This window comes from Piliocolobus tephrosceles, chromosome X (assembly GCF_002776525.5).
Source record: "Piliocolobus tephrosceles isolate RC106 chromosome X, ASM277652v3, whole genome shotgun sequence".
NCBI classification, from domain to species: domain Eukaryota; kingdom Metazoa; phylum Chordata; class Mammalia; order Primates; family Cercopithecidae; genus Piliocolobus; species Piliocolobus tephrosceles.
Genome location: NC_045455.1, coordinates 94,928,784 through 94,947,111, shown reverse-complemented (window position 1 = coordinate 94,947,111; position 18,328 = coordinate 94,928,784). Strand labels below are relative to the sequence as shown.

The following is an 18,328-nucleotide window of genomic DNA, read 5'->3' as shown; positions in this document are numbered from 1 at the left end:
TGTGGATTCGTTTCTGGCACTAAGAAGTTTTAACTTACACCTGTGGAGTCTATTTAACTCAGTGTTAAAGCAGAACTAAACAGCATAAAGAGTTTAAGGGAGCATTAACTCATCCTTACTGCCTTGAAATTGTTCAGCATTAATAGATTTAGAAAACCATTGTGTTAAACTATTAACCTAAAATAATTTGAGTCTGGTTTTCATGGCATGTGCCTTAATGACATTGACTAGGATTCCATCAGTGTTTCATCTGACTTTCTATTGGAATTCAGTATCATTCTACACTAGTTGGGAAATAGTTGATCTAACTTATAAGTATTTTATTAGAGCGTATTTGTTTATACCATTCTTTCCTTTTTAGAATATGTATATTTTATGAAGTATTGTTGCTTTGTTATGATTGAGCTTGTTTTGGAATACTTTTGTTTTCCTGATAAAATTTTCTAAAGAGTAGTATTGCTAGTTCCGGCCATGCTTTTAAAATCAGTTTGGGTTTTGAGACGTTGACCGTTTAAAAGGTGGAGTGCATGTATTACAAGCATAATCATTAATGTACTGCAAAGCCCTGTGTTACATTAATGTTTACATCTAAACTTCACAGAAAATCTTTTCACTCCTTATTCAGTTGCCACCAGCACAGAAGGGTAAATTCCTCTAAGAAGACTTCTCATACAAGTGGCAGTCAATCACATTTCAGAATTTTCACATTCTTGTTTAGGGATTATGTGTCATTTTTATAGAAGGTCTGGGTAATATATTCTACTAAAGGGGAGACTTTCTTTGATGCTTCCCTTTTCTGGCCTCTTAAAATTCTTCCTTCTCACTTCTAACTTGAGTTTTATATGTTGCTCATTTTTCCTCATTTCTTTCTCTTCTTATCCTTTTGTTTTCATTCTAGTTTTTATTTTCTTTGCTCTGTTCTGTGTGTGTGTGTTTGTGTGTGTGTGGTGTGTGTAGCTGTGCGTGCATGCGGCATGCTTGTGCATTTTGTCAGAAGAGCACTTTTAGACTTTTTCACTTCAGAAGTCTTTGGCACTTAGGAATTTAAATTTTTTAGGGTCATATGTTCCTTTAAAAAAACAAGCGAGTTCTATTCTTGTTAAATAATCAAGAACTGTGAGGGATTGGTTTACTTCTTCTGGAGCTAACTTTGTGGCATTCTTTTGCTCCTTCTCAGGGAGAAATGGATTTCTTTGACTTCTGATCTCAGAAGTGCCAAAAAAACCAAAATAATAAACCACCAAAAAGTCAGTTAAACTGGTAAACTTTTACATCTCTGGAAAATTGTTTCCTTAGTAGTGCTGTCAGTCATTGGGAATTAATAAATCATCTTCCATCTGAGACTTTTTGTCTTTAGTTGCTGGGCATAGTTGTCGCTGAGTCAAAGCGCAGACTTTTGGAGCTTATATGGCCTGTGCTTTGTACAGAAATACTTAAGGCCAGGGAGTTGATTGTAGTAGCTGTGTATCTGTGGCTTCACTACCAGGGTTTTTTCTTTTTTAAAAATACTTTTTGGTCAGAATGTAGTGCTTTTCCTGTATTATTAACTTTAACTTTTGTCTTCATGTTTCTGTTTAGTTTCAGATGGCTGACAAAATTCAAATGAATTTTATTTACATAATTATTATTAAAGAAAGCTACTGTGGTAGCAAATGAAAACATTCTGCTAAAGTGACCTAAAATAATTTATTCTCTGAACAGTGGCAGATCTTCCCAAAAGTAGTTAGTCTAGAAATTCTAGATGAGGCCGGTGTGGTGGCTCACACCTGTAATCCCAGCACTTTGGGAGGCTGAGGTGGGTGGATCACCTGAGGTCAGGAGTTCGAGACCAGCCTGACCAACATGGAGAAACCCTGTCTCCACTAAAAATACAAAATTAGCTGGGCGTGGTGGCGCATGTCTGTAATCCCTGCTACTTGGGAGGCTGAGGCAGGAGAATCACTTGAACCCGAGAGGCGGAGGTTGTGGCAAGCCGAGATCGTGCCATTGCATTCCAGTCTGGGCAATAAGAGTGGAACTCCCATGTCAAAAAAAAAAAAAAAAAAAAATGCTAGATGAATTGTGAGTTCTTCATGAAAACCCTGTAGTTTCAGGCATCTTTATAACAGAGAGTAGAAGTAAGGCTCATATGTATTTGTGAAGTTCTGATTTCATACTGGTAGGCTTCTAGAGTACCTTCTAGCATCTCTTGCATATTTCTACTATGTATAAGTTAAATTTATGACAGCTAATAGTGGTTTTTGTGAGAAAGGGTAATTGATTAGGAAAATTTCTTCTTTTAAATTAGGAATTTGGCTTTTTTTTAAAAATTTGTCCATTCTTAGAGTCAGCTTCTTATGGGAGTATTTAGAGATCTTTGTTTAATACCATGCAGAGGTGTCTAAGAAAAGGAATTAAGAAACTTTTGTCTCTTGAAAATTTCGAATATTCATTTTCTGTAACTGCCCCCTCACATCCAACACCCACCCACCTCCAAAGGGCAGAAAACGGCTTGGATGTGAAAACAAATAGTTAGAAATAGGAATGTTTCAGTGCTTGTTAACGGTGAAGGTGCTTATTTGCTCTGTCTTCAGTGGCATGTGCGTTTCAGGGTACATTAGTATTGCTCAAGAAACATTTACCAGCCATGTGACCTCAGTTTCCTCTCTGTCTCTTGGGGCATCAGTTTCCTCAGTCTCTGTAAGATGGAGGGATTGGTTTAGATGGTCTTTGGAGGTCTATATCTAAAATTCTGAGCGTACCTTAGATTTTGCTTCATTGTTGAAATTCCATGGTTAAGGATTTCCGGTTTCTTGTCCTTAAAATTTTTACTATTGCGATAGAAAATGAAGATAGGCAAACAAACATCATTTTCTTTAAGAAGAGGTTTATAATCAGAGATTATTTGAATTACCTTTATGAGACAGTAACATATGGAGCTGGATCGCTGTTCAAATCTTTTTTTTTCTTTTAAAAACTAGAACTTTAAGCACATCTTTTCTAATAGGTTCACATTTTTAGAAGTTATTGCTTTATTTTAATTGTTTATTATATTTTAAAGTTTCTGAATTTGTATCAATTCTGATTATCATCTCAGTTGGAGTTCATGTTAAGATAGCATAGAATAATCAAAACTTTAAAAAAAGGTTCAAATTGGTTTCTCTTAGTGGTTTTGGTATGATCAAAACTCCTATGTAGTAATCTAATGTGGTAGGAATTTATATAGGGTACACCTTTTCTCATACATTTTTATAGCTAAATGTGTCAAGAACACTTGTAAGATTTTTAAATGACCTGAGCTTGAATAGGAGAGAAAATGGTGTGCTTGACTGTGTATATCTTCATGCTCTTCTGATAAGTTCTTGAAGGTGCCAGTCTATGCCTAGAGTTAATTTCTCATGGCTTTCAGATACGCATGTCCAATGATCTTGGCAAATAATCTGGAGTCTAATCATGGGCTTTTCATGGATTTCACATGATGGTTATTTTTTAGAGCCTCAGAAAATTTCTACTTTTTCTTGACTTCATTTCGACTGTTTCTCCCTGTTGATAATGCTGTTTGGAAACTGACTGTAGTGGTATTGGTGAATAAAAGGAAAAATAGAAAATTAATATAAAAAATTTTAAAGTGTGTTAATTTTCTATTTTTTCTCCCCTGATTTAGATTTTAGATCAGATACTATAACTTGTTAGCTAAGGCTGGGTCTTTCTAAGTGTAGCTTTGGGATTTTACTCAGTTTGATCAGTACTGCAATCAGAAAATTCACAAGCACTTCTCACCTTGTGTAAATGTGACTTACATTGTTTTTTACATTTTGAGAAAGAAAACCTGCTCATGATTGTTTTTATTTCTGGACTTGCTATTGTAGATGGGCCATCCTGCTGAAAGCTGAATACTTAAAAACGAAACATTTTAACAGCATGGCTCATCACAGATAGTAATGTTCAATGACTACTTTATTATAATGTTTTTCAAATACAAAGTTCTGTTTTGCACAGGGTGAGAATCTTAGGAAATTTTCTGATTGCTTTATATTTTTATTTTTATTTTTTTTAAAGCTGTGTTATTTTTTAGTTCTTCATGCTTTGGAAGTAACAGTTGAAGAGAGGTGAGGAAAGTTTGTGAAAATTGTGATCGGTGATTAGCTGCCACCTGCCTGAGGTGTCTTCTGAGAGGAACTAACCTCTTTGTGGTGCTAGAGCAAGGTCACTGGATAAAAAAAAGAACAGGTAACCATCTTATTCCTTGTCTGAAAAGTTCTGTTTTAAAATTAATAAATGCAAAATGTTCAAGGTAAAATGAACAGTTGTTTAAATAAAGTTTTTAATTTTCTCCTCAGAAACTAGTAAAGTGGACTATGTCCTTTTTCAAGCTGCCACAGCCATAATGGAAGCAGTTGTCCGAGAGTGGATTCTCTTGGAAAAAGGTAGCATCGAGTCTCTGCGAACATTCCTTTTAACCTATGTCTTACAAAGGCCCAAGTAAGTACATGGAGGGGTACCGCTGAAATACTTTTGCTGAGCTTATGTGCGTCTTTTTAGAGCTTTTTTTGTTTGCATTTTGAAAACTTTTGGCTGGGTAGAGTGGCTCACACCTGTAATCTCAGCACTTTGGGAGGCTGAGAGGGAGGATCTCCTCGAGCCCAGGAGTTTGAGATCAGTCTGGGCAACATAGTGAGACCCCGTCTCTACAAAGTACAAAAAAAGAAAAAAATTTGAAAAGCTGTAGATGTTTAAGGTTACGTTCTATGTGGGGCTCGTATTTTAACCCCGTGTATACACATGATTGTAGGTAACTTTGGTGCTTGATGAACTAATACCTTTTATTTAAGCTTTTGGTTTTGTGTTTTGTTTCTCTGGAAAGGTTACGCTGGACGTTCGTGTTTTTGTTGTTGAGTTGTCAAGAACTTAGTCTTAGACTTAGATGAAGAACCTTTATCTTTACTTGTTCTTTTGATTCTTCGTAGAGGTGATTCTTTCTTTTAATGTGTTTTAAATTTAAAATTGTAAGTATTAATATAACACAGGTGAGCATCCTAAAACAGGGAAGAGGGAAGAAGCTAAGTACCACTAGCAAATCAAATGTTACACGTGTATGTACATAGACATGTGCATAGAGGGCCTGGCGTGGTGACTCACAACTGTAATCCCAGCACTTTGGGAGGCCAAAGTGGGCAGATCACGAGGTCAAGAGATTGACACCATCCTGGCCAACATGCCGAAACCCTGTCTCTGCTAAAAATACAAAAATTAGCTGGGTGTGGTGGCGCCCGCCTCTAGTCCCAGCTACTCGGGAGTCTGAGGCAAGAGAATGGCTTGAACCTGGGATGCGGAGGTTGCAGTGAGCCGAGATCATTGCACCACTGCATTCCAGTCTGGTGACAGAGCAAGACTCCTTCTCAAAAAAAAAAAAAAGAGAGAGAAATGTGCATAGAAAAGGTTCTATAAGAAGTTCCAGAATCTTTAAGTAGCTTCCATTGAAAATAGGATCAGTTTTGTGGAATGAGGTGAAATTTTCTTTTTATATTATACATATCTTATTGCTTAAACATTTTACAAGATTGTATACATTTATTTCTTGAATGATTAAAAAAAAAAAAAATAAGAGGCCTGGTGCAGTGGCTCATGCCTATAATTCCAGCACTTTGGGAGGCCGAGGTGGGTAGCTCACTTGAGGTCAGTGGTTCGAGACCAGCCTGACCAACATGGTGAAACCCCATCTCTACTAAAAATACAGAAATTAGTTGGGCGTGGTAATGCATGCCGGTAGTCCCGCCTACTTGGGAGGCTGAATCAGGAGAATCACTCGAACCTGGGAAGTGGAGCTTGCAGTGAGCCAACATTGAGCCACTGCACTCCAGCCTGGGTGACAGAGCGGGACTCCGTCTCAAAAAAAAAAAAGAGGAAAACTATCAGCGGCGTAACTTTTGGGGAGAAATTGATTTACTATTTACCTTTTTTGTTGAGTTCCCCAAAGGCCGTGCATTCTTTTAAGAATAGACAATGCACTTGTGTCTTTACCGTTTGTGCAGTTGAATACTTCATATGTTCATTTCCAAAGTCATTGAAGAAAAATTTTTGTTACGTAATCAGAAATGTGTGTGCTTAGGAATGGTGATTAATGGCAATAAACATATACATACAGTTTTAATTTTAGAGCATACTCATACTCTCATGCATTTGTTTCTGTTGACTGTACTCTGGGAGTCTGAGTTAATAATATTTAATAATACTGACATGACTTTAGCACTTTGTTAACTGCTAACTGCCTTACATACAAAAAAAAAATGTGTGAGAGAACAAAGGCAAGGTTTCTGTAGCCTGTTAGCGTTGCAGGTTTAGTGGATAATGTGTCCTGTCGATATACATGTTTGTGAGGAGGGCATGGCTGGTTTTTTTCCGGTTTTCATAGAATAAGGAAGACTTGTTCCTGGTTTGAAACCTTTCTTTTCTCTGTCATGCTGGATTGATTGATTGATTTTTGTTTGGTGGGTTCATTTGGATGTGATACTAGTTTGCTCTTTTGTTGTTTTATTTGACTATATTTGCTAGACCTGACAGGGCTGTTTTTCTTTTGACCCCTCTGTACATAGAGAAAGGTAAGTACAGGTGAGTAGAGGTCTTGGTGATGTCAGCAAGTGCTTTTTGTTATTTTGTTCGTTGTTTTGCACACAGTGTAACTCAGGCACATCAAAATTTGTATTATCAATTGTAACCATGGAAGAGGTACGTGTTTTGTTGAATTCTACTAAAATGATACTTATTTTGATATTTTTCTTTACCCTACGAAAAATTTTGAAATCAGTTATTATGATAGTGTGCTTCTTGTTGAACACAAGTTGAGAAAACCTTCATATTTATTTATATTTATGTAATAAAAGAAAATAAGCCTTAGAGCCTCTGTGTTTATAGAAGTTTATATGTGGGAAGGTTAAAAAAATTGTTTTTGACCTCTAGGCCTAAAATGTTAGAGTTTTCTGAAGAGTGGTCTATTTATGTGACCTTGGGAAACTAACATAAAGTCTCTTTAATATTCTGTTTTACCTGTAGAACAGGGACTTGGTACCCATCTCATATGGTTGGTGTCAGGATTACATGAGACAGTTCTGAGCACAGTGCCTGGTGGGGAGTAAAAGCTCTGGCTGCTGCAGCCATCATCATCTAGACCAGCCTTCCTTAAGGAGTCTTCTGGGCCAGGTGGGGAGTAAAAGCTCTGGCTGCTGCAGCCATCATCATCATCATCTAGACCAGCCTTCCTTAAGGAGTCTTCTGGGCCAGGAGGGGAGCTTCAGGTCAACTAGAGAAGTTCTTTTTTTTTTTTTTTTGAGACGGAGTTTCACCCTGTCCCCCAGGCTGGAGTGCAGTGGCCGGATCTCAGCTCACTGCAAGCTCCGCCTCCCGGGTTCACGCCATTCTCCTGCCTCAGCCTCCCGAGTAGCTGGGACTATAGGCGCCCGCTACCTCGCCCGGCTAGTTTTTGTATTTTTTTAGTAGAGACAGGTTTTACCGTGTTAGCCAGGATGGTCTCGATCTCCTGACCTCGTGATCCGCCCGTCTCGGCCTCCCAAAGTGCTGGGATTACAGGCTTGAGCCACCGCGCCCGGCCGAGAAGTTCTTTTTTGTGGAGCTGTTTAGTTATCATAGCCTTTTCTCCCCCTTGTCCCCATCCCCCAACCTGAGAACCACTAAACTCTGGAGACCTTGGTAGACTTAAATGTGTAACAGATTTTCATTATGTATATGTGCATGGTCTCTTATATTATCCAAAATAATCTCATTATTTTTTTTCCTTTTTATTTTTTTTTATAGACAGAGCCTCGCTCTGTCACCAGGTTGGAGTGCAGTGGCTTTCGGCTCACTGCAACATCCGCCTCCTGGGTTCATGCGATTCTCCTGCCCCAGCCTCCCGAGTAGCTGGGACTAGAGGTGCGCGTCACCACACCCAGCTAATTTTTTAATCTTTAGTAGAGACAGGGTTTCAGCACATTGGCCAGGATGGTCTCGATCTCTTGACCTCATGAGCCTCCCACCTTGGCCTCCCAAAGTGCTGGGATTACAGGCGTGAGCCACCGTGCCTGGCCTCCTTTTTATTTTTTTTAATTGAGACAGGGTCTTGCTGTGTTGTCCAGGCTGGTCTTGAACTCCTGAGCTCAAGCAGTCCTCCTGCCTCAGTACCCCAAAGTGCTGGGATTGCAGGAATGAGCCACCATACGTGGCCCAAATTAATCTCATTTTAAAATCATTTTGATAATTTAGAAGCCAAAGTAATTAGCTTCATTGTAGAGTTGATTGTAGGGTTCTACATTGAAATAGCTCACACATTATCTATTTATCTATCTATCTATTTTTTTTTAATTTTTAATTTTTTTCTTTTTTCTCGAGACAAAGTCTTGTTTTGTTGCCCAGGCTAGAGTGCAATGGCGCGAACTGGCTCACTGCAACCTCCGCCTCCTGGGTTCCAGCAATTCTACTGCCTCAGTCTCCTGAGTAGCTGGGATTATAAGCACGCACCACCATGCCTGGCTAATTCTTTGCATTTTTAGTAGAGATAGGATTTCACCATGTTGACCAGGCTGGTCTCGAACTTGTGACCTTGTGATCTGCCCTCCTCGACCTCCCAAAGTGCTGAGATTACAGGCATGAGCCACTGCGTTCGGCTTACATATGTATTTTTTATCTCAAACTTTTTTTTAAGAGACAGAGTCTCACTGTGTTGCCCAGGCTGGAGTGTGGTGGCATACTTTCAGCAAAGTGGAAAGAAGAGTATAATGAAGACACACAACCTTTTTCTAGTAGAGGCTCAGTTAACATTTTGTCACATTTTTTATTTCTCTCTCATGTATATATACATTTTTTACCCTTAACTATTTGAGAGTGCCACAGACATCATGATACTTTAGCCTTAAAGTCTTTGAACATGTCTCTTCTGAAAGCATAATCTCAATACTCTTGATATAGTTGATGTGTCTACATGATCTAACAATTCTGATTCTATATTCTGGGTTTCCCAGTTGTCTGAATAATATTTATATCCTTTTTCCTTTTTCTAGGTTTTTTGTTTTTGTATTGCAGTCTATCTGTCGCTTCAGATCTATTAATACTTGCTTTATTTAGGTACAGTAGGTTATTTTTTAATCTAGGTGAGCCAGAGATGATGTAACGTATTTAGTTGTCCTGTCTCTTGTAATCTAGAAAGTTGTGTGCTCTTTTTTGCCTTTCATGACACAGATGTGTGTATCTTGTAGAATGCCCTACAGTGTGGATCAGAGTCAAGTTAAACGTTTTTGGCATACTGCATAGGTAGAATTCCATAGGCTGTGTAGTGAACTATTACATACGTAATGTGTACTTCCCATTATGTGCACATAATTTTTTCTTTTTTTTGTTTTCCTCTTAATTGAAATAAAGTTTGTATAGAGTGAAATGCACAACGCCCTTTATTAAAGAGGCAAGTGTAGCGTAGTGGTTAAGAAAGGGATTTGCACCCTACTTCTGCCACTTAACTCTGCAACACTGGGCAGATTACTTCTTTGTGCATTAATTTCCTGATTTGATTTTTTTGTTTGTTTTTGAGACGGAGTCTGGCTCTGTTGCCCAGGCTGGAGTGCAGTGGCACAATCTCGGCTCACTGCAAGCTCTGCCTCCCAGGTTCATGCAATTCTCCTGCCTCAGTCTCCCGAGTAGCTGGGACTACAGCTGCCCACCACCAGGCCCGGCTCATTTTTTTTGTATTTTTTTAGTAGAGACAGGGTTTCACCATGTTAGCCAGGATGGTCTCTATCTTCTGACCTCGTGATCCGCCCACCTTGGCCTCCCAAAGTGCTGGGATTACAGGCGTGAGCCACCGCTCCTGGCCTTCTGATTTGATTTTTAAATGGAGTGAATAATAGTAGTATTATCATGAGGATTAGATGTGTTAATACTTGCGAAACTAGTTCATATAAATTCTTGCATATAGTAAGCATTCAATAAATGGTAGCTATTATTCATTCTCCTAAAAATTTTAATTCTTGCCAATAGAGATATTTAAAACTATCTCTGTGTATGTCTGTAGTCATAGTCTTCAGCTTTATGTATGTTTTCTAGTAGTAGTCAGTGCCTATGAAACTGTTCTGTCCTCTTAAAAGTACAGAAATTCCCTTTGGCCAACTGATATTCTTACGCATAGTAGGATCTCTGCATTTATTTGCTTAATGAATGAAAGATGAATGGTTCAAGTGTATGTTTTGAAGGAATGTTTTTTCACTTCAGTCTTGCTGATAGGGAGACATGTTTATTCATCTGTATAAATATCTAATAAATGCATGTTATGCAGCAGGCAGTGTGCTTTGCATATGCTAGTATGCATAGAATGGGCGGCTGATCTGCGAGCTAGTGAACCAGTAGTAACAGATATGTAATGTCATGTGAAGGTGCCGTGGGAACCCTTAGTAATAACTTTCTGGAGAAAGTGACATCACAATCTTAGGAGAGGGAATAGAAGTTCAGAGGCCTGCAAGTGCACGAGTGTGGAGTGAGGAAGTGAAAGGTCAATATGTCTGCAGTTGTGAGTGTGTGTGGAAGGGCAGACATCAAGGAGAGGGGCAGCCACCAGTGGCTGTAGGTGGATGTCCAAACTGGGACACTTTGGAGAGTGAAATAAAGAACTATTAATAATTATTTGGGGCAACAGGTAAATTGAGGCTGTCCCAGGAAAGCTAGAATGGTTCCCACTGCTTATAAGCAATGTTAAGGGGTTTGAGTTTATTCCAGGGCCACATGGTGGGTGTATCTTTGTGGGATTCTAGAGGCTAGATTATAAAGTTTGGGAGTATGTTTTCTGATCCTTATCTTTCAGAAAAGATTGTGAAAAGGCAATTAAGTTTCTGTGCCCTTGTAGTCAAATGGGCTTGGTAAAATGCCTCCACTTGGGTTGGGTGCTTCTGTCATCACATGGAGGAACAGAACCTAGATGTGAATGTTTTGAATGTGTGTGTTTTACAATTTTATGTTTCCATAATGATGTATCTTGGATAGCTAGTATGTTGCCTTTAAACATTAAAGGGAAATGGGATTTAGGATAGATTAGTGGTTGTAGATGTAGGTTAGATCAGAATTTATCTCCAAACTAGTGGAATCTTAATCTTAGTGATTTTTTTCCCTACAAATATTTAACAGGGAGCAGACTTACATCTGTTGAATACTTCCTGAAGCAAATAACACTTGTATAGTGCTTAGTATGTACCGGGCATAGCTCTAGGAACATTTAACCCTTATAATAACACTAGCAGTGTTATTCTCATTTTACAGATGAGAAAACCAAGGCCCTGAATGCTAACTGTCTTGCCCAGGGTCATACAGCCCGTCCACAATGGAGCCTGGGATTGAACCCAGGCATCCTGGCTTTGGAGTCTGTATATAACCATTTGGCTCTGCTCCTCTCACATGTAAGCAATGTTATTAGTAGCTACAGGCATAGAGAGAAGTTTGGAAGTATTCTTGTATTAGATTTAGGTAAATTTTTCATAATGATTTTTATGTTTTACAGCCTTCAAAAGTATGTTCGGGAACAGATTCTACTAGCAGTAGCAGTAATTGTAAAAAGAGGATCATTAGATAAATCAATTGACTGCAAAAGCATTTTTCATGAAGTCAGCCAGTTGATTAGTAGTGGCAATCCCACTGTGGTAAGTGTGCTGTTTGTATTTATAAATATTAACAATTTATATTTTCTGTTACACGAATAGCATTATAGCAAGAGTAATGGATATCTACATAAACAAAAAAGTGAAAAAGCTATCAGGCAAGCAATTTTCATTTGTTCAGGTTTTCTTCTAGTCCTTTTTTTTTTTTGGAGACAGAGCTTTGCTCTTGTTGTCCAGGCTAGAGTGCAATTTCTCAATCTTGGCTCATGGCAACCTCTGCCTCCTGGGTTCAAGCAGTTCTCCTGTCTCAGCCTCCAGAGTAGCTGGGATTACAGGCATGTGCCACCACGCCTGGCTAATTTTGTATTTTTAGTAGAGACAGGGTTTCTCCATGTTGGTCAGGCTGGTCTCAAACTCCCGACCTCAGGTGGTCCCCCCGCCTTGGCCTCCCAAAGTGCTGGTGTTACAGGTGTGAGCCACCACGCCTGGCCTAGTCTTTTTAAATATATGTACATAATATAAATGTGGTGTACTTTGCTTTTTTGTTTGGTTCTGTATTTTCCATGTTGCCATAAATATTCATAATCATGATTTTAATTGTTATAAAATATTATAAGCTAATATGCCATAATATCGTTAACCATTTCTATTGAACTTTGTTTTGCCATTTCTAATAAACCTTTGATAGCTACTAGTGATTACGGACGTGTTTGAATAAAATAGAAAATATCTGACGTAACAAAAATAATTAAAAGTTGCTGTCCTAATAGGCCATTGGACTTTAGCAGTTACTGTCAACTGAACAAATTAGGGATCACTGTTCTTGGCTGAATGACTTTGGGAAGCATGGTTCCCCCATCCTGTCCACTCTCCTGTCCACCTTTTGGAGAGCTGGAGTTGTGCCTGGAGAGTGGCTGTTTGGTTGTAATCACTCTGAGGCAGGAGGAGCTGCGGTTGCTGTTGATGATTAGCTGTGATTCTTGGTTTAACCTATCAGCTTTTATCACCTGAATGATATTTCATTCATATAGAATTGAGATTGGTAATACTTGGCCGTTCTGAGTCTCGGATATTAAATCTTTAAGTATTTTGGGTAGCTTATTACCTTAACACATTTTTAAACCATTTTAAAGATATCTATGTGAGGCTATATGCGGTATAACTGTTTGTTAATTCCTTTTGTCTTCAGTGGCCCCTCAGTTAGTGGATGTGATTTTCACCGTGTGGTTGATGCTTTGAGGTTGAGATGCAGTGGTGCATTTTAGGAGGGCCACGTACATTGTCCCTTGCTTTCCACAATATCTTGGATCTCTTTTCTGCTGCCTTCGTGTCCACCACTTTTCACTGCACACAGCTATGCGCTCCCCTCACTGTCCCAGCCATCTGCTTCCACTCTGCTTAGGACCGCAGACTGATACCCCAGGAGTCTAGAGCCACAGCATGTGTAAGCAAGCTGCTCAGGACTTTGGAACTTACTATGTATGTCCTAAGTGTTTTTTGTTTTCCTTAGAAGTTCATCAGTGGTCATGTGTTTGTTCTTTTTTTCCCCTTCACTTTATTGAGAAGTAATTTACATGCATTACTATGTCTAAAATGCACACCTCGTTAAGTTGTGACAGTTGTGTATACCAGTAAACTCCTACCATAGTCAAGATACAGAACATTTTTATTTACATCTTGATTTTTGATTGTGTGATGTTAAGTTTTATGCCATTTTTGTGACAAATTTCCTCAAGAGTAGTGCTGTCCAGTACAACTTACTGTGTTGAAAGAAGTGTTGGATGTCTGCGCTCCCTAATATGTAGCCGCTACGCTGGCCACTTGCGGCAGTTGGTCATGTGAAATGTGGCTAGGGTGAAGAACTGAATTTTCTAATTTTTTAAATTTTAATTTAAATTCAAATAGCCACATGTAGTTAGTGACAGACATACTGGATGGTGTCGTTCTAGAGACTGATAATCTAATTTTATGGCCCTTTTACTTAGTATTATGAAATTTAGTTTTTTGTGTAAAACTAATAAATTTGAAAGTATATATGTTTGAATCTTTACATTCTATAAGTCATTTTGATTTTGTTTTATGAAGTGGGAATATTTCTTGAAAGTAATCACCTAAGAAGAGTTCATATTAAATTTTTGAGGTGAAAATTATGGGGAGCTCCTTTTATTTTAATTTAAGAGACAGGGTGTGATGCAGTGCTGCATACCTCACTGCAACCTCAGTCTCCTGGGCTCAACCATTCCTCCCACCTCCCACCTCAGCCTCTCGAGTAGCTGGGATTAAGGTGCAGGCTGCTGTACCTGGGTAGGAAGCTTTTTTTTTTTTTTTTGAGACAGGGTCTCACTTGCTCTGTTGCACAGGCTGTGGAGTGCAGTGTTACGATCACAGCTCACTGCAGCCCCGAACTCATGGACCCGGTCTTCCCACCTTAGTCTCCTGGGTAGCTGGGACTATAGGCACAAGCCACCACTCCTGGCTAATTTTTAAAATTTTTTTGTAGAGACGAAGTTTCACTATGTTGCCTAGGCTGGTCTTGAACTCCTGGGCTCAAGTGATTCTCTTGCCTCAGCCTTCCAAAATGCTGGGATTACAGATAGGAGCCAGTGTGCCTGGCCATGGGAAGCTATGTAGTGTAAATTGTGGTAGTAGACATAGTCTCCATTTCTTTTTTTTTGAGATGGAGTCTTGCTCTGTCGCCCGTGCTGGAGTGCAGTGGCCGGATCTCAGCTCACTGCAAGCTCCGCCTCCCGGGTTCACGCCATTCTCCTGCCTCAGCCTCCGGAGTAGCTGGGACTACAGGCGCCCGCCACCACGCCCGGCTAGTTTTTTGTATTTTTAGTAGAGACGGGGTTTCAGCGTGTTAGCCAGGATGGTCTCGATCTCCTGACCTCGTGATCCGCCCGTCTCGGCCTCCCAAAGTGCTGGGATTACAGGCTTGAGCCACCGCGCCCGGCCCATAGTCTCCGTTTCTGATCAGTGTGTCGTGAACTTTAGATAAATCAGTTGACTGTAAAAGCATTTTTCATGAAGTCAACCAGTTGATAAGTAGTGGTAATCCCACTGTGGTTAAGTGTGCTATTTGTATTTATAAATCTTAACAATTTATATTTTCTGTTACACAAATAACATTATAGCAAGAGTAATGGTTATCTACATAAAACAAGTGAAAAAGCTATCAGGCAATTTTCATTTGTTTAGGTTTTCTTCTAGTCTTTTTTAATGTATATACATAATATAGATGTGGTGTACCTTGCTTTCTCGTTTGATTCTGTATTTTCCATGTTGCCATAAATATTAATCATTATTTTAATTGTTATGAAATATTATAATCTAATATACCATAATAGTCAAATATACCAAATATAATATACCAAATATTGTCAGCTTTGTTCATGAGATGCTGATGCTTCAGCAGTACCTACGCGAGTTGTATAATGGTAATCTTGTCATTTCTATGAATTGTGTTAGAATTTGCTTCCACACTAATGGCCATGTGCATTATCCAATGGTGGTCATCATAGATAGCATGGGGAAAAAGAAGTGGTCGATATACGTAGATAAAACTAGCAGAGAAAAGGTTTGCAGCTGAGGCTGCTACTTGGAAATATTATCTTTACCCCTAATAACGCTGAATCAAGTTGCACTTCATATTTTAGATTTCACATAAGAACATCTTGTTTCATTTTGACCGGCTGCAGTAAAAGAGTCCAGCTCATTGTGATAGACAGGATTTAAACTTGAGGAACATTACTAGTAACTCTGAGGTCTATCTATTTATGACTAATACCTTTCCCTTGTTTGTTTGGTGATCATTCCAGCCAGAGTTTTGGTATTGGGGTAGAATTTATGCGGCCTGCCCTCACCCCCTACAAGTAGCTTGTTAGTCCTGGGACGGCACAGGCAAAGGATCAAGAGTTCCTTGCCTCTCTCAGGAATGAGCACATACTTGGGAACTGAGTTCTCTGCTTCCTTTCCCCTTGGGTAATTTGACCCAGCACAAAAACTAGTCCCACTGCAACCTGGCAATTGGATTTTTTTTGAGCCACTGAAATAACTGATCTTCTGAGAATGGTTGGAACAGATGTAGCTGTTCAGTTAGATAGGATTTTGCTCTCTTCATAGTGTGTACACTTTGAGAATAGTGGATAAATGTAATAATCTTAAGAAAGACTCCAAAGATATTTTTAAAGTCAAATTTCTTCCTTTCTTTCTTTTTTTTTTTTTTGAGACTGGGTTTTGCTCTATTGCCTAGGCAGTGGAGTGCAGTGGTGCAGTCTTGGCTTACTGCAGCCTTGACCTCAGCATGCTCAGGTGATTCTTCTACCTCAGCCTCCTGAGGAGCTGGGACTACAGGTGCACGCCACCCCACTGAGCTATTTTTTTGTATTTTTGTAGAGACAGGGTTTTGCTATGTTGCCCAAGCTGGTCTCGAACTTCCAGGCTCAAGCAATCAGCCCGCCTTGGCCTCCCAAAGATCACAGGTGTGAGCCACCATGCCTGGCCTAAAGTCAAATTTTTAATACCAGGGCTGAGAACTACTATAATAATAGGAAATCAATAGTGGGAAGTAGAATTTAATTTCAGGATTGCAGGATGAAATTTATTTTGGCGACTATATTAAAAACATTAAATGTGAAAAGTATTCTCTACTTTATATGGCAAGTTAAATGCATACACTGCCCCTATTTGTCCTTGCCCAGTAGCTTGAAACTAGCTCATTAGGAAGGCCTAAAAAATGAAGTTGAGACATTTTCGTATATCATCCTCTCTTCTTCTTGGACTGTTAAGAATTTGTAAGTGGTTCAAGAATTTACTTAGTATTTTCTTAGTCTCAGACATAAATGACAGCGAACAAGATGATTAAAACCTCTGTAAGAAGGGAGAATGATAACTGATCAGAGCATTGATTTAGTATTGGCTAGAAACTTTCTTTATAAAGGTGATTTTTAAGAGAGATTTGAAAAGTAGAGAAAATTAACTGAAGGTTTTCTATAGATGAAGAAAGGGTTGACCTCATGAACCATTAAATTAGGTAACTAATTTTCCCCTCACACCTCTTCTAGAGGGACATTTCCATCGACTGTCATTGGCCAGAAACTGTCTGTGTGTAGTCTGGCTTCGCTTTGGAAGCGTATTGGTTTCATTTGTTTGTTTGTTTTAGAAACAGGGCCTCGCTCTCTCGCCTAGGCTGAAGTGCAGTGACATGTTCATAGCTCACTGCTGCCTCGATCACCTGGGCTCAAGTGATCCTCTCACCTCAACTTCAGCTGGGGTTATTGGTACGTGCCACTGTACCTGGCTAATTTTAAAATTCTTTTGTAAAGGTGAGGTCTCACTATGTTGCCCAGGCTGTCTTGAGCTCCTGACCTCAAGGTGATCCTCCTGTCTCAGCCTTATAGGTGTGACCCACCACGCCCAGCCAAGAATTGATTTTTGATGGTCCATTTCCCTGTGCTCATCTCATGTTTGCATTTATACAGGTTTCGAGGCAGTGTAGTATAATAGAACACTGATTTTGGATTCACACTTGGGTTTAAATCCCAGCTCTGCCATTTATTGCCAACCTAACTTAAATTAACTTCTCTAGGCATTAGTTCAATAATATGTAAAATAAATTTGATAATATTCACTTCTATTCAGCAAGTATTTGTGTTCTCTCCCTAGTAGTCTGTCACTGCTTTCTTCATAGAATCTTGGGAAGTGAACTATAGTAAATCATGTGTTTTTCTCTCCAACAATATTTTGAGTATGGAAAAGCAGAATAAAATGTTTATGCTATGAGTGAAAACTAATCATTTGTGTGTGATTTTTTTTTTTTTGAGATAGAGTCTCGCTCTGTCACCCAGGCTGGAGTGCATTGGCATGATCTCAGCTCACTACAACCTCCGCCTCCTGGGTTCAAGCGATTCTCATGCCTCAGCCTCCCGAGCAGCTGGGACTACAGGCGCATGCCACTATGCCCGGCTAATTTTTATATTTTTAGTAGAGATGGGGTTTTGCCATTTGCGCCAGGCTGGTTTCGAACTCCTGACCTCAAGTGATCTACCCACTTCAGCCTCCCAAAGTGCTGGGATTACAGGTGTGAGCCACTACACTCTGCCAATTTGTGCGTGTTTTTTTTTTTTTTTTTTTTTTTTTTGAGACGGAGTCTCGCTCTGTCGCCCAGGCTGGAGTGCAGTGGCCGGATCTCGGCTCACTGCAAGCTCTGCCTCCCGGGTTTACGTCATTCTCCTGCCTCAGCCAAAATACAGGTAACCAACACGTTAGCCTTTCTTTAAATGCTTTCAGAAGTTTCTTAAAGACTTGGTTCTCTACAGTTTTATGGAAAGATTATATCTAATTTGTATAAAAAATGATGTATTCTTCATTAATTCTTGCCTGTATGATTATTAAATAATATGTTGTTTCAAGCTTGTGGGCAGTTATGATGTTTTCCTTCCATGATTATAAAGGTTACCATGGTTATTTTATCTCAGTTTGCAGTAGTGTCGGACCTGCTGTCAATACTAACTTGGGAGGGATATGGAAACTTGCCTTCCTAGGAAAGTAGCAGAATTTTTTTATTTTAAGTTAAAATTTTAATCTATATTTAAATATATAATTCATATTTGTCTTATTTCCTTTGAAAGCAGTAGGCATACGTTAAATCACTTTTAAAGCTGTTTAATTTAGCATTTAAGTATCCTTTCTTCCTCTTTGCCATACTAGAGAGAAGTGGGTGAGAA

At 39.2% G+C, this 18,328-nt stretch overlaps 1 protein-coding gene across 7 annotated transcripts in view; it reads left to right on the top strand.

The window, feature by feature from the left end:
- Positions 1–18,328, top strand: part of XPO4 (exportin 4) — a 104,955-nt gene that overhangs the window by 26,588 nt on the left and 60,039 nt on the right. For 3 of the 7 annotated variants that reach the window (XM_026454212.2, XM_026454210.2, XM_026454209.2), the window contains exons 3-4: positions 4,320–4,461; positions 11,507–11,645. In XM_026454212.2, the coding sequence (XP_026309997.1) occupies positions 4,320–4,461; positions 11,507–11,645 (281 nt within the window). Of the gene's footprint in view, positions 1–4,038; positions 4,210–4,319; positions 4,462–11,506; positions 11,646–18,328 lie in introns of all 7 variants that reach the window. The other 4 variants (XM_026454213.2, XM_026454214.2, XM_026454215.2 and 1 more) reach the window with 4 other exon arrangements.